Raw genomic sequence first — 25,948 nt, forward strand, 5'->3', positions numbered from 1 at the left:
TTCTGCCTCTGCTGGGCAATCTCTGCGCTGTTCTGTGCCCCTTCAGACAGGCCTGTCTCTCCTGGAGTGTGTGCAGCGCCGGGCGCAGCAGGGCCCTGAGCTCAGCAGAAGCCTCTAGGTGCTGCGGCAATGCATGACCCCAGCTCATACAGTCTGTGCCCAATGAGCCCCGTGCTTTCCTCCCACACAGCACTTGGTGGGGAACCAACGGGCTGGCTGACGGGAGCGGGAACATGCCCAGCATGCTGCTCCTGCGGTGGCCTTTGCACTTGGCCTGTTGGCAGCAGAGCCGTGAAATGCCCCTGGCATAGACGCGTTGCTCCAGACATCAAACCACAGAGCCGCCTCTTGGGTGACATCCACCCTCCCTGTGCAGATGCCAGAGGTGACAAGGTGGCCCCCAGGGCATGGTGTAAATGCTGGCGGGGGACTCTGCTCCCAAGAGAGGAACTGGGAGCTCCATGTTTGTTTCTTGGTGAAGCCAGAGCCATAGGGCTGTCCTCAGTGCCAGCCTGGCACGTGCGCCCTGTACGCTCCATTTCCCTGCCCCGCGGCCAGGCTGGCTCTGCAGGGCCAACACAATCCAAATAAATTTGAGTGCCCGCCCTGACCCTGTGCGTGCTTCTCCACCCTGAGTGGTGCTGGGTGCTCCCCCGGGTGTTCCAAGCCGGGTGCTTGGTGCCCAGGGAAATCCTCGGCCAGCAGCCTGACAGCACGGATCAGGTGGGGTTTGGGTCTGCGGGATGCCCTCAATCCTTGAGGAACTGCCAGCAACAGGCTGCTGTCAAGCGGAGACCAAATCCCCACATTCCCCCTCCTCCCAAGTGGTTAATCTGAGCTGCCAGAGCTGTGGTGCAGTAAGGCCTTTCTGTGACATTTAATCAGATTGCTCTGCCCCAGCCGGGAGCAGGAGGAAAGGCCCCGTGCCCCCTGCTGCCTGGCCCACCGGCTCCAGGGCCGCTCCCCTGGGCAATCATTAATCGCAGCCCTCCAAACAATGCAGGAAACAAACAAACAGCCAGGAGAAGGCCAGCACTTCCCAGCCCCTCGGGGAGCTGGAGCAGGCAGCGCCGACCGGTTCCCTGTGGTGGCAGCTTGTTCCACTGCCAGCACCTGACCCAGGCGGGGCCTTTGCCTTGGGAAGGTTGGGTGGGGCAGCAGAAGGAGCTGGCCAGGGAGGCATGTAGGCTGGGGAAGGAATTCCAGCCGGTGGCTCGAAGGCTTTCATCTCCTGAAGCTATGAAGCACCGGGCCTTTTGGACTGCACTGGAATACACCTGCCGACTGCTGGGCATCTCCACGGCAGCAGGTAAGAGGCAGCGTCGCCCTTTGTGCTCGGAGGAGTTGACAGCTGGAGCAAAGTAATAGGTGGTGCATGGGCATCCGGATGCCTGGGTTCTGTTCCTGGCTGTGACTGTGCCACCCTCCCTTCCTCCATCTGCCCATTGGGGATGATGAGCCTTGGGGCCTAGAAAGCGAAACGTGAGATGTTGTTACTCCCCATTGCTAAGTGTCAGTGGGTGCGTCCTCTGGCAGGTGGGGCTGGTGGATGGGGCTCAACAATGTCTGGAAGCTGGGGGCCACAGGGACTGCTGCTGGGAAGGAAGGTTAGTTTCCCATGGTATGGGCTGGGGCAGCAGAGTAACCTGGATCCATGGAGGGAAGGTCCTCATGCTCAGTGGAAGGGGCTGCTCCAAACTCTGAGCAAAGCGGGGGGAAAAGCTGTCTTGTCCCAAGCGGGATGAAGAGAAGAGCCCCAGCGCTGGTGAACATGCTGCTGCAGCATTGCTCCTCTGCCTTCCTACTAAGCTGTCAGAGAGCAGATTCAGGGAGCTGTTTGCTCTTTCCTTGCAATGCAAACATCATAGACTCCCCCACCTGTTTACATGGCTCCCTCTGCCAAATGACCAAGGCTGAAGGACCAAATTTTGGTTGGAGGAGGTTGCCTTTGGCTGCGGGTGACATACCAGGTGAGAGCTGAAAAGGGAATATTTGAGCTGGCATCTCCATGGCTGAATGTGCAGAAGATCTCCCCCTGCAAACCACAATGGTGTAGAATAGTCATCGCAGGTAAAAATTGCTGCATTGAAGGGGAGAGTCAAGTGCAGAGGGCGGGGGCGGGAGCAACAAATTCTATTCATGGCACTGGCACCAATTTGCTGGGGCCTTGGGCAAGCCACTTAATCACTTTGTGCCTCAGTGTCCCCATCTATAAAGCAGGGACAATGACACCTACCCCTGGGAGCTGAAGGTGATTGCTTCTGTAATTCTTGGCTGGGTGATGTAGCTGTGCAGAATCTCACTCGAGCCGGCAAGTGGGTCCTGTTGGCAGATCCTGCTTCATTCCAGATGCTAGTTTGCCGGAGTAGGGCATTGCAAACCCGTGTCTCTCAGCATTTCCCAGGTGAGCATTAGCAGGTTCTGGGAGACACCTCACACTGCCATGGGGCAACAGGGGGCAAGAGACAAAGAGGTCAGCTCAACTAAGCCGACCCCGAGCACAATCCTGGGGCTGAACACATGGACGGACGGCACACAGCTAGAGCGCTGGCTGCTGGCTCTGGAATGTACTCCCCGCAGCTAACTGCGCTGACCAGGCACCGATAGAAAGGGCAATGCTGCAGGGCAAACAGACTGGAGAGATTCTCCCCTCTGGGGCTCTTACAGACTGGCACATAGGAGCACAGCGGGGTGAGCCTGTGCATGAGACAAACTGGATCGCAGCTATGCAGACCTCGATCACACACACACGCAGAGTGTGGCTCACACTCTCCCCTAAGGCTCCAGTGTTAATAGTGGATGCTTGCCCAGGAGACAGCCCGACCCCAGTGCCATGTGCCAACAGAGGATAAAGAGCTGAAATCATAAGTAGCTTACAAAGTTGAGACGTCTTCCTGGAGTGTAATCTCTCTCTCTCTCATGGCGATGGTGTTTACATTGCAGTATCTTGTGCTGTCTTCCCTAGCTCCTCTGGAAATTAGCAAAAGTCAGCACCCCTGCAATGTGGACACTGCCTTGGACGGCGCTACAGAGCCCTGTACTTTTCCATCTCTCCACTCTGGGCTCTGCCCAGTGTCACCTGCCTTCCCCAAAAGACCCCAGCGAGGGGTCTCCATGTTTCATATCTCCCTATGTTGTCTGAGGCTGTCGCTGGAGGGAGGGAGCAGCCAGCTCAGTATGGTGTTCACTGCCCAATGAGGTACAGGTGGTTTTGCATCCATTATTTTAATGCTAAAAGGGTTGGGAAATGGAGACCACAGGGAAAAGAGTCCCCAGAGCTCAGAGCCGTCCGAACAGACTTGCCAAAGGAAGAGGCTAATGGATCAGCCTCGCTCATAGATTCTGGATGGTGTTGGGGGATTCCATAGATTGGCCCTCCATAGAGTCAGTTGGAGAGGCAAAAAATATCCCCCTCCCCACCACCCCAAGCTCTGAGCACGCTGGCTCCCCATGATTGGTGGAGCCATATTAGTCACTGATCAGGCAGCCCCGTGATTGGTGAAACCATGTTGTTAGTTGATGGTCAGTGATCAGGCAGCCCCAAGACTGGTGCATCCATATTGTTCGTTGTTGGTTAGTGATCAGGCAGCTCCGTCATTGATGGAGCCATGTGGTTTGTTGATGGTCAGTGATCGGGCAGCCCCGTGATTGGTGAAGTTGTGTTGTTTGTTGATGGTCAGTGATCAGGCAGCCCCATGGTTGGTGGAGCCATGTGGTTTGTTGATGGTCAGTAATTGTGATTGGTGGGAATGGTTGGGAAACCCGAAAGTTTCACAGCTTTTAGCACAGATGACTCTTCTGCTGAAAATCCATACTGGGAGGAGGATTGTTAGTTGTTCCAAATTCTCCTGTTTAAACTGTTTAATTCATAATTTTGTGCCTGTGCCTTAGGCATGGCTCAGATCACAGATAGCAAATAGCCCAAGCAAACAGGCCACCAGGCTGATGATCCTTGGTCCAAACTGTTCAGGCCACACTTCTGAATCAGCAGGAGAGGAGCAGAAATCAGGAGTCAATCCTGCACCATTCACTTGCTGGAAGAAAGATTGAATAAAGAAGAAGATGACCAGTCCTGCTCCCAAGCATGGCCTGCTGGCTGGCTTCAAACTCCCCCACACTCAATTCTGTCTGCATTTGTAGTGATGATCATCCAGGGGCCTGCACAGCCCCAGGGCAGCAAACCCCTGCGCTTTGTGCTCAGATTCCCAGAGCATGTCAGTATTGGTGCGAGGGGCCGGAGAACAGCACAGAGACAGAAGTCTTGTACCCATTCACAGAGCCAGCAGGGCAGCCCCCCAGCTCCGAGCTGGAGAGACCACCTCTAAGGAGCACGACGGGAGTTCGCTCCTTGATGGTTCGGCTGGGGCAGCTGATCAGCAGGCCAGCTCATGCCAGTTATGATACAGTGTCCCCAGGAACTGGCCTAGGACCCGACATATTGTACAAAGGCATCAGAATAGCCAATGACGCTCCTGACCTGCTCTGGAGTCAAGCCAGTGTCTTCAGTGATTTAGTTGGGATTGGTCCTGCTCTGGGCAGGGGGTTGGACTAGACGGCCTCCAGAGGTCCCTTCCAACCCTGATATTCTATGATTCTATGATTCAGTTCCCATGGTGATGGTCTATGGTGGGCACATTAGCCGTCGGGAGGCGGTTCTCCTGTACCCAGAGCTAGTGACTTGGAGCTGAGATGAAATGGGTGCAACACATGTGCCTGGGTCCATAGGGATGGAAACCACAGATGATACCAGGCATTGCCAAAGATCCCCAAGCAAAGGGCCCATTTGCACTGCATGCCCTGCCGTGCTCCCACCAGCAGGGGTCACTGTAAACCCACGCCTGTGAACCAGCACTTGGTGGGAGGGACACACACCCAGCTGTGTCTTGGTGGCTGTGACCATAGGGATAACTGTGTTTACTCATGCCAGATTTTGTGAATGTTGCCACGTCAGCCATCTTGATTCCTCCCTTTCCCACTGAGTCAGTCCCTGAGAGTTTTGCCGTGGGGTCAGGAGTTCACCCTGTGCCTCCATGAATCCCCCCACAGGCAAGTCCCAGACGGTGAGTTACTGACCGGTGACACACCTGGGACAGTCAGCCCAAAGGGGCGCAGGATGCTACTGGAAGCAGCTCTTCCAGGCTCAACACCTCCTGCCCAAGCCACCAAGCGTCCTGCCCCGTGCAGTCACCAGACAGATCCTCTGCGTTGGCTTTTCGGGCATGGTCATCCTCCATCTTGGCACCATGTAGACCCACACAGGTGCACTCACAAAGTAAGCTCTGGCTCCACTAGTATGTGGGCCGATCAGGGCCTGGGGGGCTCCGGGAAACCCTCCCGAACGCCCTGCTGTGCCAGGACCCACCTGTGGGTTTATACAGTGAAAGGGCTTCGCTGTGAAACTCCAGCCTCATCCCCTGTCCACCCTTGTGGTGTGAGTGTGGCACCCCTGAGATCCCAAGTAAAGCCCTGGTCTGGCAGAGCAGATGTGAACCCACAGGACCTTGTAGGCACTTATAGACTGCAATTAACTCACCCCTTAGCCTTCTCTTTGTTAAGCTAAATAGACTCAGATCGCTCAGTCTATCACTATAAAGCAGGTTTTCTAAGCCTTTAATCATTCTCGTGGTTCTTCTCTAAACCCTCTCCAATTTATCAACATCCTTTTTGAACTATGGGCATCAGAACTGGACACGGTATTCCATAAGTGGTGACACCAGTGCCAAATACTTGAGAATCCCCTGTTTATGGAGCTGAGAATCATATTAGCCCTTTTGGCCACAGCATCACACTGGGAGCTCATGTTCAGCTGATTATCTACCATGGCCCCCAGATCTTTTTCAGAGTCACTGCTTCCCAGGATAGAGCCCCCCAGCCTGTAAGTAAGGCCTACGTTCTTTGTTCCCATGTGTACACGTTTACATTCAGCTGTATTAAAACAAATATTGTTGCTTCCACCCAATTTACCAAGCTACCCAGATCACTAGGTGACGTGTCCTCTTGATTATTTGCCATGCCCCCAATTTTGAGGTATCTGCAAACTTTGTCAGTGATGATTTTGTTTTCTTCCAAGTCATTGATAAAAATTTTAAATAGCAAAGGGCCAAGAACTGATTTCTGTGGGACCCCAATGGAAACACACCCACTCCATGATGATTCCCTGTTTATGATCACATTTTGAGACCTATCAGTTAGCCAGTTTTTAATCCATGTAATGTGTTCCCTGTTAATTTTATATTGTTCTAGTTTTTTAATCAAAATGTCATGCGGTACCAAGTCAAATGCCTTTCTGAAGTCTATGTATATTATGTCAACACTATTAGCTTTATTACCCAAACTTGTAATTTCACCAAAAAAAGATATCCAGTTAGTTTGACAGGATCTATTTTTCATAAACCTGTGTTGATTGGCATTAATTACATTACCATCCTTTAATTCTTTATTAATTGAGTGCCATATCAGCCACTCCATTATCTTGCCTGGGATCAATGTCTCCTGGAACTTCCCCAGGGTATGTCTACACTACAAATTAGGTCGAATTTATAGAAGCTGGTTTTTTAGAAATTGTTTTTAAATAGTCGATTGTGTGTGTCCCCACACAAAATGCTCTAAGTGTATGAAGTGTATTAACTCGGCGGAGTGCTTCCACAGTACCGAGGCTAGTGTCGACTTCCAGAGTGCTGCACTGTGGGTAGCTATCCCACAGTTCCTGCAATCTCCGCTGCCCATTGGAATTCTGGGTTGAGATCCCAATGCCTGATGGGGCAAAAAACTTTGTTGCAGGTGGTTCTGGGTACATGTCATCAGGCCCTCTTTCCCTCCCTCCCTCCCTCTGTGAAAGCAATGGCAGACAATTGTTTCGCGCCTTTTTTCCTGAGTTACCTGTGCAGACGCCATACCACGGCAAGCATGGAGCCCGCTCAGATCACTTTGGCAATTAGGAGAACATTAAACACCACATGCATTATCCAGCAGTATATGCAGCACCAGAGCCTGGCAAAGCGAAATTGGGCGAGTAGGCGACGTCAGCACAGTGACGAGATGAGGACATGGACACAGACTTCTCTGAAAGCATGGGCCCTGGCAATGCAGGCATCACGGTGCTAATGGGGCAGGTTCATGCCGTGGAACGCTGATTCTGGGCCCGGGAAACAAGCACAAACTGGTGGGACCGCACAGTGTTGCAGGTCTGGGACAATTCCCAGTGGCTGTGAAACTTTCGCATGCGTAAGGGCACTTCCATGGAACTTTGTGACTTCCTTTCCGCTGCCCTGAAGCACATGAATACCAAGATGAGAGCAGCCCTCACAGTTGAGAAGCAAGTGGCAATAGCCCTGTGGAAGCTTGCAATGCCAGACAGCTACCGGTCAGTCGGGAATCAATTTGGAGTGGGCAAATCTACTGTGGGGGCTGCTGTGATGCAAGTAGCCAACACAATCAAAGATCTGCTGATATCAAGGGTAATGACCCTGGGAAATGTGCAGGTCATAGTGGATGGCTTTGCTGCAATGGGATTCCCTAACTGTGGTGGGACCATAGACGGAACCCATAACCCTATCTTGGCACCAGAGTACCAAGTCGGCGAGTACATAAACCGCAAGGGGTACTTTTCAATAGTGCTGCAAGCACTGGTGGATCACCAGGGACGTTTCACCAACATCAACGTGGGATGGCCGGGAAAGGTACATGACGCTCGCATCTTCAGGAACTCTGGTCTGTTTCAAAAGCTGCAAGAAGGGACTTTATTCCCAGACCAGAAAATAACCATTGGGGACGTTGAAATGCCTATAGTTATCCTTGGGGACCCAGCCTACCCCTTAATGCCATGGCTCATGAAGCCACACACAGGCAGCCTGGACAGTAGTCAGGAGCTGTTCAGCTACAGGCTGAGCAAGTGCAGAATGGTGGTAGAATGTGCATTTGGACGTTTAAAAGTGTGCTGGTGCAGTTTACTGACTCGGTTAGACCTCAGCGAAACCAATATTCCCACTGTTATTACTGCTTGCTGTGCGCTCCATAATATCTGTGAGAGTAAGGGGGAGACGTTTATGGCGGGGTGGGAGGTTGAGGCAAATCACCTGGCCGCTGGTTACACGCAGCCTGACACCAGGGCGGTTAGAAGAGCACAGGAAGGCGCGATGCGCATCAGAGAAGCTTTAAAGACCAGTTTCATGGTACAGTGTGAAAGTTCTGTTTGTTTCTCCTTGATGAAACCCCCCCGCCCCTTGGTTCACTGTACTTCCCTGTAAGCTAAGCACCCTCCCCTCCTCCCTTCGATCACCACTTGCAGAGGCAATAAAGTCATTGTTGCTTCACATTCATACATTCTTTATTAATTCATCACACAAATAGGGGGATAACTGCCAACGTAGCCTGGGAGGGGTGGTGGAGGAGAGAAGCACCGGGAGGGGTGGTGGAGGAGGGAAGGACAAGGACACACAGTACTTTAAAAGTTTAAAACTTTAAAACTTATTGAATGCCAGCCTTTTGTTGCTTGGGCAATCCTCTGGGGTGGAGTTGCTGGGGGGCCGGAGGCCCCCCCCACCACGTTCTTGGGCGTCTGGGTGAGGAGGCTATGGAACTTGGGGAGGAGGGAGGTTGGTTACACAGGGGCTGTAGCGGCGGTCTGTGCTCCTGCTGCCTTTCCTGCAGCTCAACCATACGCTGGAGCGCATTAGTTTGATCCTCCAGCAGCCTCAGCATTGAATCCTGCCTCCTCTCATCATGCTACCACCACCTTTCAGCTTCAGCCCTCTCTTCAGCCCTCCACTTACTCTCTTCAGCCCGCCACCTCTCCTCCCGGTCATTTTGTGCTTTCCTGCACTCTGACATTGTCTGTCTCCACGCAGTCATCTGTGCTCTGTCAGTGTGGGAGGACAGCATGAGCTCAGAGAACATTTCATCACGAGTGCGTTTTTTTCGCCCTCTAATCTTAACTAGCCTCTGGGAAGATCCTGTGATCCTTGAAACACATGCAGCTGGTGGAGAAAAAAAAAGGGACAGTGGTATTTAAAAAGACACATTTTATAGAACAATGGGTACACTCTTTCACGGTAAACCTTGCTGTTAACATTACATACACAGCACGTGTGCTTTCATTCCAAGGTCGCATTTTGCCTCCCCCCACCACGTGGCTAGCCCCTCACCCCTCCCCGTGGCTAACAGCGGGGAACATTTCTGTTCAGCCACAGGCAAACAGCCCAGCAGGAACGGGCACCTCTGAATGTCCCCTTAAGAAAAGCACCCTATTTCAACCAGGTGACCATGAATGATATCACTCTCCTGAGGATAACACAGAGAGATAAAGAACGGATGTTGTTTGAATGCCAGCAAACATACACTGCAATGCTTTGTCGTACAATGATTCCCGAGTACGTGCTACTGGCCTGGTGTGGTAAAGTGTCCTACCATGGTGGACGGAATAAGGCTGCCCTCCCCAGAAACCTTTTGCAAAGCGTTTGGGAGTACATCCAGGAGAGCCGTGAATGCCAGGGCAAATTAATCATTAAACATGCTTGCTTTTAAACCATGTATAGTATTTTAAAAGGTACACTCACCAGAGGTCCCTTCTCTGCCTGGCGGGTCCGGGAGGCAGCCTTGGGTCGGTTCGGGGGGTACTGGCTCCAGGTCCAGGGTGAGAAACAGTTCCTGGCAGTCGGGAAAACTGGTTTCTCCACTTGCTTGCTGTAACTTATCTACAACTTCATCATCATCATCTTCCTCATCCCCAAAACCTGCTTCTGTGTTGCCTCCATTTCCATTGAAGGAGTCAAACAACACGGCTGGGGTAGTGGTGGCTGAACCCCCTAAAATGGCATGCAGCTCATCATAGAAGCGGCATGTTTGGGGCTCTGACCCAGAGCGGCCGTTTGTCTCTCTGGTTTTCTGGTAGGCTTGCCTCAGCTCCTTAAGTTTCATGCGGCACTGCTTCGGGTCCCTGCTATGGCTTCTGTCCTTCATTCCCTGGGAGATTTTGACAAATGTTTTGGCATTTCGAAAACTGGAACGGAGTTCTGATAGCACGGATTCTTCTCCTCATACAGCGATCAGATCCTGTACCTCCCGTTCAGTCCATGCTGGACCTCTTTTGCGATTCTGGGACTCCATCATGGTCACCTCTGCTGATGAGCTCTGCATGGTCACCTCTGCTGATGAGCTCTGGCCAGCGTGGCAAGCTGCAGGTGACCATGCAAACAGGAAATTGAAATTCAAAAGTTTGCAGGCCTTTTCCTGTCTACCTGGCCAGTGCATCTGAGTTGAGAGTGCTGTCCAGAGTGGTCACAATAGAGCACTCTGGGATAGCTCCCGGAGGCCAATACCTTCTAATTGCGTCCACAGTACCCCAAATTCGACCCGGCAAGGCCGATTTAAGCGCTAATCCCCTTGTCGGGGGTGGAGTAAGGAAATCGATTTTAAGAGCCCTTTAAGTTTAAAAAAAGGGCTTCATCATGTGGACGGGTGCAGGGTTAAATCGATTTAACGCTGCTAATTTCGACCTCAACTCCTAGTGTAGACCAGGGCCCAGTGCTCCAAGACTTACAGAAAATCAACATTAACAGTCCAGCAATCTCCTCAGCCAGCTCTTTTAAAACTCTTGGATGCAAGTTATCTGGACTTGCTGATTTAAAATATATAACTTCAGTAGTTTCTGTTTAACATCCTCCAGAGATACTAGTGAAATGGAAAGATGGTTATCCTCACCATGTGATAAGACAGTTTCAACTGTTTTTTCTCCAAATACAGAAGAGAAATATTTATTGAATACTTCTGAATTATTATTGAAAATTCTAGGATTTCCATCTAGCAGTGGATCGACACCATTGTCAAGATTATTTTTGTTCCTAATATATATTTAAAACTTCTTATTGTCCTTAACTGTGCTGGCCATTTATGTCTTCTTGTGTCCCTTTGCTGCCCATATCAGTTTTCTACAGTTCCTAACTTCTGATTTATATTCATTATTAACAATTTCCCCTTTCTTCCATTTGGAAGTATAACAGGCTTGTGTGCACTGCTCCCCACTGCAGGAAGGAACCCAGAACTGAACACCTGTGTTTCTTACTCACTGTTGACGGTGATTCTCCTTTAGCCGGAGTGGAAGGGGTGTGTGATTTTTGGAGCAGGAGGATTTAGGTTCTAGCCACGTTTGTATCTGGAACCTAGCTGTGCTCTCAGCACAAAGCTCATTGACTCAGCTGGGACCCACACAGTGTGTGGTTGTGTTGTGCATTACACACTTAGGAAGTTATGCCACAGGCTTGGGAGCCACTTCTGTTTTCACATCAGCCTTTGTGAGGATCAGAGCCCCCTGCAGCCCCTTCCCCCCCATTCGCCATCCCAGGAGCACACTCATCCTGCCCTTCCCTTCAGGGGTTAACGAGGCAGGCTGGAGCTTTCCTGGGAGTTCAGCTCCCAGGCCCCAGTTGCAAGCCAAGGAAGGGTCTCAATGTGCTCAGGCCTTTAATCCACCTTAGTGCATAATCCCCTGCCTGGCTGTGTGGGCCGAGGGGCCGCACCATGTAGCACGGAGCGACAGCTCATTCCAGGCTGCTAAGCCGCCTGCCCATCTTTGTGCTTTCTGTTGTTTAGTAAGTGGCATTATCGCCATGGCTACAGCCACTATTAACATAGCTGGCATGGTTGGCATGCTTTCTCCTGCCGCTACTGATCCTCCCCCCCAAGGTAGCCAGGGCTGGGCTTGGTAGGGGCAGGAGGCCGAGGCCAGTGGGATTGGCCCTTCCAATAAGGACAAGCACTGTACAGCAGGGGAGGAGGCCAAGAAGGCTGGCTAGGTGGTTAGGGCCAGGAAGGCGAGGAGGCTAAAGCGAGCTGGATAGACTGAGGTGGGATCTTCTGAGGCTGTCAGTGTTGACCTGGTGGGAACAAAGTCAATGGATCTTGGCTTGACCCCCTGCCCCCACGAATGGAAAATGTTTATCCCTCTCTATCCTTGTGTGCTGAGGGAGGGAGAGACCCCACCAGGGGAGTGGGGGAAGAAAGGGGGCAGCAGGTCTGTGCAGGGCAGAGCCTGAGGAGATGGGCAGGGAAGGGGCTCATGGCCTCATGCTGTGAATGTGCCCATGTGCATCAGGTAAAGATGGGCCCTGGGCCAAACTGCAGGATCCACATTCCACAGCTGGAGCCAGAGCCAGCCTCCAGACTTTGTGCTTCAGTCAAACCCAAGTGGCGGGCTCAGCTCAGGGCAGTGGGCCCGTGACACGTGGATGGTCAGACTAGTCCTGCTCTGTGGACGTTGGGCTTGGGGCCATCACTTCCCTGTCATCCAGGACTCACGTGGCTCCTGAATCAGCAACGATAGCAGTTTAGGCAGCAGCAGAGCGGGCATCTGCCTCCAGCCCAGCTCGCCCTGCCCCAGGAAGGTGGGAGGCTCTGGCCAAATCCAGGCAGCATCGGCAATAGGACAGTCCCCCTGCAAGAGGCATTGGCCCGAAGTCGTGAAGAGGTAGCCAGGGCTGACCCAGCTGCCTGCTGCCTGGCACAGCTCTGTGACAATGTCCTGGCAGGCACCATGGGAAGGCAAGCAAACTGCTCTGCCTCCCGTGCAGCCACAGCACAGGGCACTGATGAGCCAGCATCCGGGCACCGCTTCGCCCTCCGCTCCTGGGCAGCAGAGCAGCCTCAGGGAAGGGCTTGTCCCTGGGGAGCCTGCTCCCTCTGTGAGTCCCCCAAAGGCCAGGGCTAGTCGGGATCAGAGCCAGACACCGATATTTAATGCCACTTTGGTTGAGCTGTGAAGGAGGCTGCTAACCTAGCTGTGTGGACAGGGGCCAAGCACTGTCACACCCGGGACAGGTCATTTCAAATGGCTAGTGTGCACTATAGCAATGTCTGGAGATACCAGCCAGGGATCGGCTGCCTACCATGCCCGGCACTGCACACACACCACCAAGGAAAGCACTGGTCCTGCCTCACACAGCCAGTGCACTCGGCACTGCCTCCTGCAGTGATTTGCAAACGTGTGTTAGGTGGTTATGGCTGGCTGCTCCCGCTTTAAACACAGTCAGACAGAGAGATCTCACTAATGTAGTACCCCATCACACACACACAGAGATCTCACTAATGTACTACTCCCCCAGTCCACACACACACACAAGCATCACACACACAGTCTCACAGATACATCGTCTCACACATACAAATAGTCACACACATGAGAGTCGCAAACATACACCCAATCTCACACACACACAGTGTCACACTCACTCTCACACACACACACACACACACACACACACACTCATGCACATAGCAGACTCCTCTGGGCCCTGCTATGGGGTCGTGAGTTTTCATGGGGCCCTGTGGCTACAGCCCATTTCCCACAAAGCTTTCCCATGCGGGCTCAGCACCAGGGCACTTGTGCCAGCCCATTCCCAAGGGGGAGGCAGCCTGATGCCCTCTGCCATGCCCAGCCCGGCTGAGTCTCTCTGGCCCTGGTATGGCCCCAGGGCCCTAGTACCTGCGGGCTTCCCCAAAGGCTTCCCCAAAGGCCTTCTGGCCTCCACCCACAGACGGTCGCTGGGGAGTAGCTCAGGCTGGGGCTGCTTGTGCAGGAGCAGTGGGTTTTCATGGCACTCCCCTGGCAGGGAAAGGGAGGGTCCCACTGTGCCCTGCCACACCCTGCACCAGGTCTGTCCAGAAGCCAATGCAGCCCCAAGTGGCTGGGGCAGGAGGAGGCACCTTTTGTCTCTCAAACCCTGCCCCCAGGGGTGGTAGCAAACCCTGCAGGGCAGGAGTGGCTGCAGCCGCCATGGGATGCTGGCAGCGCTGGCAGCTGGAAGGGGCGCCTGCAGGGGTGAAAGCCAAGTGCAGAGGCCAAGGTGCTACTTAGGCCTGCTCCCTGCTCTGGCCAGGTGTTGTAGGCTAAGCGGTGCGTGGGACTGGGCTGCTGGCTAGGCCGGGCAGCTTGTCCCCAGGCTGCCCAGCAGAGACAGGCCCAGCTGCAAACTCCAGCTCTTGCTCCAGAGCCACACTTGAGGCCTGGCCCTGCTGGTACCTGGGACTCAAGGCACATGAAGGGCCCGAGGTGGGTCAACTCACTCACAAGCCTCATGGTCAGCCCACAGCAGCCGAAGAATCCCTTGGCTCTACCCCGCCCCCAAGGCGCACCCTCAAGATAGGGTTGCCATGTGTCCGGTTTTCAACTGGAACGCCCGGTCAAAAAGGGACTTTGGCGGCACTGGTCAGCATCGCTGACTGGGCCATTAAAAGTCCGGTCAGCGGCACAGCGGGGCTAAGGAAGGCTCCCTGTGGCTCTCGGAAGCAGCAGCATGTCCCCCCTCCGGCTTCTACGTGTAGGGGCAGCCAGGGGGCTCCGCACGCTGCCCCCGCACCAAGCATCGGCTCTGCAGCTCCCCTGACCCCCTACTGCACCCCAACCTCCTGCCCCAGCCTTGATCCCCCTCCCACCCTCCAAACCCCTTGATCCCAGCCCAGAGCACCCTCCTCCACCCCAAACCCCTCATCCCGAGCCCCACCCCAGAGCCCGCACCCCCTGCCAGAGCCCTCACACACACCCCTGTGCCCCAACCTCCTGCCCCAGCCCAGAGCCCCCTCCTGTACCCCAAATCCCTCATCCCCGTTCCACACCAAAGCCCACACCCCCAGCCGGAGCCCTCACCCACCCTCAGCCCAACCCCCTGCCTGAGCCCGGAGCCCCCTCCTGCACCCTGAACCTCTCACTTCTGGCCCCACACCAGAGCCCTCACCCCCTTACTCCCTCCCACACCCCAACCTCCTGCCTCAGCCTGGAGCCCCCTCCCATACTCTGAACCCCTTGGCTCTATCCCCCAGCCTGGAGCCCCCTCCTGCACCCCAAACCCCTATCCCTGGCCCCACCCCAGAGCCCATACCCTCAGCCGGAACCCTCAACCCCTCCTGCAACCGCCTGGACCACTTGGAGCAGGGGATAGTAGCCCCAGCGAGGGTGACAATCCCCCCCCCCATGCAGGTACCCGCTATGCCGCGGGGTGCATGCACACAGCTGGGGAAGGGCCGACAGTGAGACCACGTTTCTGGGGCTGGTGATCCTTTGCCATGATGCACGTGAGGCCGTTCCCAGTGAAGGGTGCCACAGAGACTCCAATGCTCATTGAGCACCAGGGAGTCCCAATGCCCTATGCAAAGTGGGGGGAGCAGCAGCACTACCCCATTAGGGAAACTGAGGCATGGAGTGCTTCAGTGATTAGCCTAAGGTCTGTGGCAGAGCCAAGGACAGACCCCAGCCCTCTCGGCTCCAACCCTCTGCTCTAACCACTGGACACTCTGCTTTTGCTCCCCACCCGCACCCACCCAAGGGCCCCGTGAAGAGCAGGCAGGGCAGTGCTGGGGTGGGCATTACCATGACTCCAGTGCTGCCTTCTCTCTGCAGTGCTGGTTGGAGTGGGAGCGGAGACCCTGCAGCGCGGGCAGTTCCAGAGCCTGGCTGTCTACCTGCTGTGAGTATCGCTGGGGTTACCGTGGGGAGTGGCTCTGCCGTCAGGTCGAGTGGCCCTCTCCTGGCTTCACCGTGTAGGAGTCTGGGACCCTGTGAGACATGGGGCAGCTCAGCCCTGCAAGCTCAATACAGCGCTGCCTGCCCCCGTGGATCTGGCCAGGGGCCGCAGCGCGCCGTGACCTCCCCTGTGCAATGGCTGAGCAGGGGGAGCTGAGGCTCTGGAGCCCAGCTGGCCAGCACTAGGTAGAGCCCCCGAGCCCCAGGCTGGCCCCGCCGCCCCCATGGCTGTGGCCAGGCCTGGTCCTCATGGTCCTCCACTTCAGTTTCTCAGGGGCAGCGGTTTCCATCTGCGAAGTCTCCTTCTTCGTCAGCCTGCTCCTGGGCATGTGTATCAGGTGAGTACTCCCTGCCCACGCCCCGTGTGTCCTGCCCCTGCCCACACCCTGTGTGCCTGCCCACACCTCTATACACTCCACCCACCCCACACCCGTTGCACCCTGTCCATGCCCTCTGCTCACCCTATACCGAATCCCCATGTGCCTTGCCCATGCCCCCTGTGCACCTGCCCACCCCATACCTACACCCTGCCCATGCCCCCCAACCATTTCCCTTGTGGACTCCACCCACCTCACATCCCCACCTCTGGATGTCCTGCCCATGCCCTCTGGGTACCCCACACCCATACACCCCTTATGAGCTGTGCCCACAAAGCCCTCATGCACCCTCCCATATATCCCACCCACACTTCCATGCATCCTGCCCACACCCCTCCCCCTGCTTCCCCTTGTCCCTCACCCACATTCAGCTGAGGGCACAGGGCTGACCAGGTGGGGCTGCAGACCCACCTCCAAGGGAGCCTGCCCCCTGCTGCTCCCTGCTGGCAGCACCAAACCCTGCTTGCTAGCTATGCTGCTGCCCCCAGGGCCTGCATGTGTCACTCACACTTTCCTGGCCTCTGCCTCAGGGACTGGGCACCCATGGTTGTGTCCCCGGGCTTGTGGAATGGGTGAGAATGCTTGGAGCTCAGCCCTGTGCCCCTTGCACTCCATGGACTCCATGGACCACTCAAGCCTTAGCCAGCCCCATGTCCAGGCCTGGCCTGGTGCTCTGAGTTCTGGGGCCAGTGGGCACCAGAGGGGCATTCAGACCCAACCCTGCCAGCCATGTGGCTCTGGTGCTGGTGACAGGCTCTGCCTGCCCAAGCCCACGCCTGCCCCTCTCTCCCCAGCTACCAGCCGGGCTCCCTGGCACACACCTTCTGGAAGCGAACCACACAGCCAGCAAGCTTCCAGAAATTCCTGGGCTATGTGCTGCTCTCAGTAGCCTGCTTCCTGCATCCCGTCCTGGTCTGGCACGTCACCATCCCCGGTGAGGAGCGCGCTGGGGCCATGTACAGCATGGGGGGCAGGGGAATGGGGTAAGGAGGTGGTTGCCAGGCTGGGGTGGCATGGCCCAGCTCTGATGGGACAGGATGCCAGGCTGGAGGCCATGGCCCGGCTGTGATGGGACCGGGGTGCCAGGCAGGGGGGGCCATGGCCTGGCTGTGATGCGACTGGGATGCCAGAGAGGGGGCCATGGCCCGGCTGTGATGGAAGGCAGGGGCCATGGCCCAGTTTTCCTGGTGAATCCTCCCCAGCTCTTTGCCATGTCTCATCTCTGGTGCCTTTTCCCAGGCTCCATGCTGGTGCTGACTGGCTTGGCCTACTTCCTGCTGAGCAAGCGGAAGAAGAGCCCGGTGCGCCGGGAGGCGCGGGGGCCACTGGAGCAGTATGTGGACCCCTGTGCCACGGCTGCAACCTCCACGGGCTGTGGTGACACCGAGCAGACCTTCACCTTCCCCGGGGGGCGCCGAGAGCAGCGCGCCTCCCTGCTCGGCCAAATGAAGAGCATCCTGAAGGGCAGTGAGGACAAGGGTGCTGGCTGGCTGGCTGAGCCTGCCCCAACCCCGCCCACCCCTGCTCCGCCCACCCCGGCCCCGGGCAAGCAGGTGCACTTCCAGGAGAAGCTGGTGAGGATCATCCCCTCTGTCAGCGAGAGCCCGGATGATGCAGAGAGCGAGGCTGAGGAGACCACGTCCGACACAGCCCCAATCCTCGGGCCCACAGAGACCCCGCTCCTTGTCACGCCCCTCAGTGCCACAGGTCTGTTCTGAGCGCTCACCCACCTCGTCCGCAGCCTGGGGCGAGTGGCAGCAGCCTGGAGCTCCCCACCTGCTGGCCCGGGGCCTGGCCTTAGGGCTCAGACATGCTCCCCCTGCAGCCTAGATGCCACGGGCAGAGCTGACCCATCTGGAGCAGGGCAGCCCCCGCCAGGTGGGGTCCTGGTGCTCGGGAGCCCAGCCAACCCCCCACAACTAACACTTGCTGCTTCCGGCTGGAAGGCGGGGCTGGCGGGTGCCGTGCTAGCTCCCGGGGCTGGCTGCAGCGCTGGCATTCAGGGAGCTGTCCTGGCTACTCACCTGCTGGGGCTGGACCAACCTCTGGGCAAAGCCCTTCGGTTCCCATCTTTATCTGGTGGAACGGTTCCTGGGACTTTATCAATGTGTGTTCCAAACCCTGCAAACTGGGCAAACAAATCCACTTCCTAGTTTTCTGGGTAAATATCAGGGTTAATCCTGCGGTGGGAGCGGGGGATGGAGAAAGAGCACAAAATCAAGCCCAGTTAGAGTGGTGAAGTGACAGCCCTTCCATGCTGTGGTTTATGTCGTGAGCTGTACATCAGCTGTGTCTGTCTGTCTGTCTTTCACTCCATTGCCTTCCTTTAACAGACAGCCTCACATTCACACTGCGCTTAACTTACTATCAACAGAGAGGCGTCTGCTAGTGGGATGGGTTGGATTTTCTTAACCTAATCACTATTTCCATGTACTTGAGCAGTCCAAAATTCAGATGAAAATCAGTTAAAACCAAATAATAGCTTTGGTGAAACCCTGGGCACCCCACACACACACACACACACACACACACTCGCCATGGGATCCTGGCAGGCTCTGGCCATGTGTCAGTACCCCCTGGGCACCGGCCAGCCCCGCACCGGCCCCACCCCCGTGGGATCCATGCAGGCTCTGACCCGGTGGACTGAACCAGGCTCTGCTCAGCGTATTTCCAGGACAGCGAAGCCTTCGCTCTCAGACATTTTCCAGCCGCTCCATGGACATCTGCTCAGTGCTAGGCAGTCGGTACCAGCAGAGTCTCAGCATCCGCCCTGGCCCCCCACCCTGCCGCTGTGTGGCTAGCCCTGGGCCATGCTCCCCAGCCAGCTGGATCTAATCCCCAGCCCCATGGGCCTTTGGCTTTCTCACAGCAGCATCGCTGATAAGCCACAGGGAATGGAGCCAGCCTAGGGCCATCAGATGCCATCTCCCACTGCTCCCCCCAGGGGTGGCTGTGGGGTCATGCGGGAACAAGGGACACAGCACTCCCACCAGCCTGCTGTTTGTAGGAGAAAGCTGGTTGCCTTAGTCCCTGCAGCCATCCCCCCTCCTCCTGTGTCCTAGAGCATGGCCCTGGGACAGAGTAGGGTGGGTCCATCTTCCAGCGCCAAGGTCTGCCCTGCCCTGCACGGCCCAGGGGAGCAGCACCTCCAGGGATAGGAACTGGGGACTGACGACCAGGGTCCAGCCTGGGTTTGGTCACAGAGATCCCCTTGGGACTGTCGCCTGATGTGCTGAAATTACCTCTGAGTCCATTTTCCCTGCCAGCTTGGGACTCCAGAACCCTGCCTTGTTGAGCCAAACATGCAAGCCTGCTGCAACACAGACCCAGGATCTGGGCCATGCCCCCAAAGCTGCAAACTTTAACTAAAAACAGTTCAGCAGGTTATCTGTTTCCAGCACCCAGACACCCAGCTCCCAATGGGATCCAAACCCCAAATAGATCCATTTTACTCTGTATAAAGTTTATACAGAGTAAATTCGTAAATTGTCTGCCCTCTATAACAGTGATAGAGAGAGTTGCACAGCTATTTGCTCCCCCAGGTATTAATCACTTACTCTGGGTTTATTAATAAACAAAAGTGATTTTATTAAGTATAAAAAGTAGGATTTAAGTGGTTTCAAGTAATAACAGACAGAACAAAATAAGTCACAAAGCAAAATAAAACAAAACACGCAAGTCTAAGTCTAATACATTAAGAAACTGAATACAGGTAAACCTCACCCTCCGAGTTGTTCCAAGAAGCTGCTTTCACAGACTAGACTGATTCCTAGTCTGGGCCCAATCCTTTCCCCTGGTACAGTCTTTGTTAGATCCAGCAGACATCTCAGGTGGTAAGCAGGGGTTTTCTCATGACTGACAGCCCCTTTTGTCCTGCTCCACCCCCTTTTATAACTTTGGCACAAGGTGGGAATCTTTTGTCTGTGCTTGTCCGCACCCCCGCCCCATCAATGGAAAAGTACAAGGATTAAGATGGATTCCAGTATCAGGTGACATGGTCACATGTCACTGTAAGACCCCCTAGTCTCCATTCTTCCTGGGTTGGCCCACATATACACAGGAAGGCTTGCAGGTAAACAAACCATTTACAACCAATTTCCCTCGTCAATGGGAGCCATCAAGATTCTAAACCACCATTAATGGCCCACACATTGCATAATTACAATAGGACCTCAGAATTATACTTCATATTTCTAGCTTCAGAAACAAGAATGATACGTGCAATACAAATAGGAGGAATATTTCAGTAGTTTCTAACCTTTGTTATGATTCCTTACAAGAGACCTTCTGCAGAAAGCATATTCCAGTTACATCATATTCACACTCATAAGCATATTTCCAAAAACATATGGAGTGCAACATCACACAGACATCCCGGGGGAGAACAGAGGGCCTGAACCCCAAAGAACCAGCAGTTGAATCACCCAATTGTGTCCGGTAGGAGTGGAGCGAGGCAGGGCTTTCGTGAAAGCTGGGGACACGCTGGGGATGAATGTCCTTGTGAAACATGTTAACACCATGGGCAGAATTACAGTCGCTTGCTGGTGGGCTGCTTTAAAGTCGATGCCCAAATGCGGGGAAGTGCAGGCGGCTGTCGACCTCTCTCCAGTGAACTGGAGCAGTACAGAGTCAAAGCAATGGAAGCCCGTATCCATATGAACGTGCAGAGGATGGAAGAGCCATGGGTCGGCTTGCCTCTGGGATGGAACAGCGAAGTTTGGGAAATACAAGAAGAAGCAAAAAGCATCCAGCGCCGAGGGATCACAGGGTGCAGCACCCTGCGAGCCTGTGAAGGTCAGGTCCCGTTGTCCCCAGGGCTGGAGATGCCGGTACCTTGATGTGAGTAAGAAAACAGCTTCATCAAAGAGTGTAACTGGCTCCAATGATGTTTTTGTCACCAGAAAATGGGTGGAGTTTGGTTTGGTGGTGACAAGCCCTGGCGCGTCTCCCAGCTTGGTATCACTCACATCTCTGCTCTTTGTGAATAAACTTTGCCTTGGTTTCCCTCCCAACCAGCCCAGTGCAGTTACATTGGAGTACTTGGGAGTCCTTCAGCTAACCCGCCAGGCTGGGGTATTCATGCACCATCTATCCCAGCGTGTCAGCTATGTTCCCTGAGGGAAAGCTCCTCGCTGCCCCGCCCCTCAGGCGGTCGCTGACACCAGATGGTGGGTGTGGGAGGCTGCCTTGGGACTGGCACGAAGGGGCTGGAGAGCAGAGGGGCCTGGCCTCCCAGACTGGGGGTCCTGGATCTGAACCCCTCCCCACCAGGGCATGGCTGTGCCAGGCTGACCCCTTCGCTGGCTCCTGCAGGGATGCTGTGGGGGGCTGGAACAGTGGATCACAGACCAGCTTGGGGGATGGGCTCCATGGCTGCTCCCCCTCACCCCATGGCTGGCCAGGGTCGCAGTCACTTGCTCACCTCGCACTGCCAGCAGCTGGTTTCTCTTCCCTGGCAGCCGGGTGATTTGTGGCCAGGGTAAGTGAGTGACACAGGGAGCTCCTTGTTCTGCCAAGAGAGCCCTCTTACGTGCCTCCAGCCTCATGCTGAGCGAGCCCAGACCAGGGCTTCCCTCTGACCCTCAACCCCACGCCAGCCCAGAGCACAGGAAGGATGCCCAAGGGAAAGGCTAGCTGGGCCAGATAAAGGGAACCAGCCATGTGGAGAGACAGCTTCCCACCCCCAGCCCTTAGGAGAAGGGGTAGTTACACCTAATGGCTCCAGAAACGGCCTGGCTACAGGAGTACAGAAAGGTGGGGATGCAAAGCACTGGAAACAAACCAGATGTTGGGAGCTACAGAAGGAAGGTCCCTGAGCAGCCTGTGTGCAAAGCCATGAAAATGCGAGTAGAGGGTGCCCCATCACACTCATTCTGGCTGGGCTTGGTCTCCATATAAATGCCCAATCTGGCTTTGACTCATGCTATGTTTTTGCCCGCAACAAAATCCTGTGGCAGTGAGTCCCACAGGCTAACTACCCACTGTGTGAAGGACCATTAGTTCAGAATTTCCCACCTTTCAGAGCTGTTAAATATCCCCTTGTTCTGGTGTGAAGAGATAGTGAGAACAGACACCCTGATCTCCCTTCTGGGTCCCACCGATTATTTGATACACTTTTATCACATCCTTCTCCTTGGACTCCTTTCTTGGGTAACAAGCCCAGTCTTTCAATCTGTCTCCACAGGGGGGTTTTCCAGGCCCTGATCATCCTCGCTGCCCTTCCCTGGTCCCTCCCAGCCCCATCCACCAAGTTCCAGAGGAGGTTGAACCACTGCATTAATCAGGAGTTTCCCAAGCAAGGGGGCTTGGATCCTGTGTGCTGTGCAGTGGCATGGCAAGGCCACAAGGTGGCACAGTGTCTCTTGCATTGTGGGTTTGCGGGGTAGTTCCTGCAAACTGGGGAAATTTCAGTCCAGTTCATCCCCCTCCCTGGCTGTGGCCAGAGATGGAACCGGTGTCTGCTAAGTTCTCCACTGTGTGTCTTGGGAGTGTAGTCCAAGCCAGGAGACTGCAATCCCCGAACGCTCTCACCCAGCCATGGCTCCACTTCTCTGGAGGGTGGGTTCCTGCCACCCAGCTGCTCGCCCACTGGCTCTCCAGGTGCCAACTCCTGGGGCGCCACCCGTAACCCCGAGCAGCTCCAGGCAAGCATGGACCCTACCTGCCTTCTCCCCCAGGGGCCTGCACTAAGGAAGTTTGCAGTGATGACAGACTCCAAAACCCAGTGTGATTTATTTGCCCAAACGGTGAACAGAGCTTAGAGAGGTAGGTTTAAAAACAACAGAGACCCATTCATCTAGTGTCTTCCCTGTGCTGGGCACTCCCCTCCAGCCCTGTTCTCTCTGGGCACCAAGTTACCCCTGCAGTGCCTGGCTCTCCATCCATCAGTCTCTGGGTCAGTCTCGCTGCCCCCGGACTCTGTGTCTGTCAGCTCCCAGCTGAGCCAACCAGTGCCCCCTCCGTCTGCCATTAACAGCTCTCTCTCCTCAGCACTGGCCGCGCAGCCCTGGCGCTGGCTCGAGGCAGCAGGGCCCCTGTGGGCAGGGATGTTTCCCACTGAGAATCAAGCAACTTCATCAATGTTGTCCTTGGCAGAGGTTTCAAACCACCCAGCCAAACCACCTTCTCTGCAGAACTGGTCCATTTGAGAGGGATGTATGGCCCTCAGCTATTGTTTTATCCTTCCTGCCTGGTTCTGCCGCAGCCCTCCTGTGGTGGGGCTGGAGCCATTTGGGCAGGCGAGGAGACAGCTGGTACACAGAAGAAATACTGACGGAGAGAGAAGGTTTAATGGACCTTTATTATCTGGTGGGGGGGGGAGGAGGAACAAGCTGTCAAGCTTCACAGAGCTCTCTCCTCACGTCTGGGGAAGGAAACCAAGGTGGGACAGACTGTGCCTCATAAGGGCTTTACATTATAAGACACCACTCTCCACACCTGGAGAAGAGCTGAGTGTAGCTAAAAAGCTTGTCTCTCTCACGCTTCATCTTGTGTGGCCACAGCTAGTCCCTGTGCAGGGGGAGCCGTGGGAGGCATGCCCCTGGAGCCCAGAGCCTGGCCTTGCCTGTGCATCGTGCTCACTGCTTTGGCCTGGTCCTGCGTCGCTGCCCTCTCGTCATGCAGTCGTGCTGCTTCCTGTGGTCCTTCAGGTTTCTGTAAGAGAAGGAGGCTCCTTCAGAGCAGGACCGAGGGCCTCTCAGCCACTGGGACCCAGAGGGACAAGCCAAAAGAGCCAGACTCTGCTCTCTGTACACTGGCGGCAGCTTGCAGTGACCCCCTCTGCCCTCCCTGCGGCCCGGGCGGCTGTGAAACCAGCATCACAATATGGCCCAGTGCTGCCACTGCACACAGCAAAGGGCCAGTCTGAGGAGCAGGTGCTGGCAGTTGCCAGCTGGGGTCAGGGCCCACTGCTCCGAGCACTGACCTCTTCCAGCAGTGCAGCAGATTCTTCCCTTGCCTCTTGGATGAGTCGAGGCACGTTTCTCTCTGGGCTCCCCCGAGCCTCACAGTTAATCTGGAAGACAAGCAGATACGTTTGGTCCCCTGCAGTGCCCGGTACCCTGGCGGTGCCCCCGGGGCCTGAGCTGGAGCTGGGGTCTTGTTGTCAGGCAGACGAGTATCATGGGCCTGATTCTGATCTGGAGAGTCACTCCAGATTTACACTGGGTAAACAAGAACACGTTTTAAGACAAAGTTCTGTGCCTGTCCCTGCAACAGCAAAGGCGTGAAGGAAGCGAACCAGGAGAATGGCAATGCAAATTGCTTGGCTAGTGGAGAGAAGGAGGGGTTTTCCCCTGGGCCTGTAGTACAAAGGAAAAGCTGTTTACCTTTCTGTCTACAGTGTTGGCCTTTTCTAAAGAAGTGCTTGGAGTGGCTTTTGCCCTATGAATGACAGAGTAGGGAGTATTAACCTGGTAATGTTGCGTGGGAGTTTTACTAGTTTACTGTCTTCCGCTAACACGGGTCATGCCTTAGTTTCCCTTGGGTACTACACCAGTACAATCAAATACGTGACTGGGAGTGGGGCAGAGGAAGCCCCACTCCCCCCCGCCCCCTCAGCCTCCACAGGGAGATGTTAGTCACACCCGTCCAGGTGAAACTTCCCTGAAGCCTAGTGCTGGGACCCAGGGAGCCTACTCACAGTCTCCCCTCCCTGGGAAAGCAGAGGGGCTGGGCCCTGTGATAGCTGGGTGTGGGGCGACATAGGCAGGGAAGGAGGACGGCCAGATGCTTTTGCCCTGGGCGGGGGGTGAAGAGGCCCCAGAGAAGGATAAAGCAGCTGGAAGGCTGCTGCTGGTAACAGAGGGTGGCCATGGCTATGGCCGGTTCTCTCAACCAAGGGAGCCTGAATCACAGCCCACCAGGGGCAGGGAGGGGGTAAATGAGGACTCTGGTTGCATAGCAGCCAGACGCTACTCACATGATCTCATGGCGGTGGCAGTGGGCTCCCTTCTCAATGATCTGGAAATCCCTTATGATTCTGGGGTCAACCTTCTCTTGGAACTTCAAGCACGTGCACCTCGTAGGCACATGGACCGCCTGGGCCTGCCGGACTGCATGGGAAAAGATACAGCTAAGAGTCCTCGGGTGAACGCCCGCTGCAGTCCCGCACACAGGGAGCCTGCACGGCCTCTGCTGCTTACCTGTTCGGTGCCCAGGGCACAGGCAGAAGAGGAGCATGCCTACGAAGGTCGCTGGGGGCATGGAGAACATGCTAGCTCTGGGGAGTGCCACAAGCAGCAGCATGCCAGGAGCCAGGCTCTATAAAGGCAGCGGCAGTCAGGGGGCGTTCCCGTGCCCAACCCAGCAGCAGCGGGTTAGTATCAGCTGCTTCCCTGCAGGGTTCTGCTTTCCAGGGAAATGAAGGCGAGGTGTTGCAAAGCCAGAATGACTGGGCAGCTCCCCCTTGTCCTCTGACTTGCGGTTTGAACAGAGCCCTAACCAAGCAGTTTAGTGCCCAGGGAGAGCAAGAATATTTGCGCCCCCCTGGAGGTGGAATGTGGAGGGGCACATGGAGTCATGTCCGCACCCCCCGCACCCCCCTGATTTCTGTGGCACACACTTCCCTAGGGGGCACGCCCCACAGTTTAAAAACCATCACCTCCTACCAGGACCCGGCGGACCGGAAGCTGCGGGGAGCCACCAGGCCCACTCCTGGCTCTTCACGCTGTGGGAACGGTGGCGCTGGCTGGCTGGCCTGGCAGCCCTCCCTGCCCTGCTCCCAGATCCAGGCTGACTCTGCAGTGCCAGGCACACCCCAGGCAGGGCGGGCAGCACAGCTCCAAGCTACGCCCCTGACACACTCTTGCCTCTGCCCCGAAGAAGCCCGGCACTGGCTGCCACTGCCCCCTGGAGCTGGCCCCTGCTGCGGAGCCCGGCTGCCCTGAGATGCGCCCCGAGGTGTTCCCCGCAATACTCAACCCCTTGGGCACGGTGCCTCTCAGCAGCCTCGTCACACCTCTCGCACTGCCCAGGAACCTCCCAACACTCCTTGTATACAGCCGAACAACCCCTTGCACCCGTTGGCTGCCCTGCCCCAGGCTGCCGTGAGTACGGTGCCCAG

General features: G+C 55.5%; 2 protein-coding genes across 2 annotated transcripts; one reads left to right on the forward strand and one right to left on the reverse strand.

The window, feature by feature from the left end:
* Positions 1–1,052: 1,052 nt before the first annotated feature.
* On the forward strand, positions 1,053–19,393 carry TMEM72 (transmembrane protein 72). The gene is made up of 5 exons (XM_007069559.4): positions 1,053–1,309; positions 15,386–15,452; positions 15,775–15,846; positions 16,680–16,819; positions 17,125–19,393. Exons 1-5 carry the CDS (start codon positions 1,240–1,242, stop codon positions 17,601–17,603), a joined length of 828 nt encoding a protein of 275 aa, XP_007069621.3. The 5' UTR covers positions 1,053–1,239; the 3' UTR covers positions 17,604–19,393.
* A 3,773-nt stretch (positions 19,394–23,166) lies between these two features.
* LOC114021737 (C-X-C motif chemokine 5) lies at positions 23,167–25,181 on the reverse strand. The gene is made up of 4 exons (XM_027831701.3): positions 25,029–25,181; positions 24,806–24,938; positions 23,810–23,899; positions 23,167–23,538 (listed from the first exon to the last, which is right to left on the reverse strand). The coding sequence occupies exons 1-4, from the start codon at positions 25,129–25,131 to the stop codon at positions 23,463–23,465; spliced, it is 402 nt and encodes a 133-aa protein (XP_027687502.1). The 5' UTR covers positions 25,132–25,181; the 3' UTR covers positions 23,167–23,462.
* Between the last annotated feature and the right edge of the window lie 767 nt (positions 25,182–25,948).

The sequence above is a fragment of the Chelonia mydas genome, chromosome 7 (genome assembly GCF_015237465.2).
Source record: "Chelonia mydas isolate rCheMyd1 chromosome 7, rCheMyd1.pri.v2, whole genome shotgun sequence".
NCBI classification, from domain to species: Eukaryota; Metazoa; Chordata; order Testudines; family Cheloniidae; genus Chelonia; species Chelonia mydas.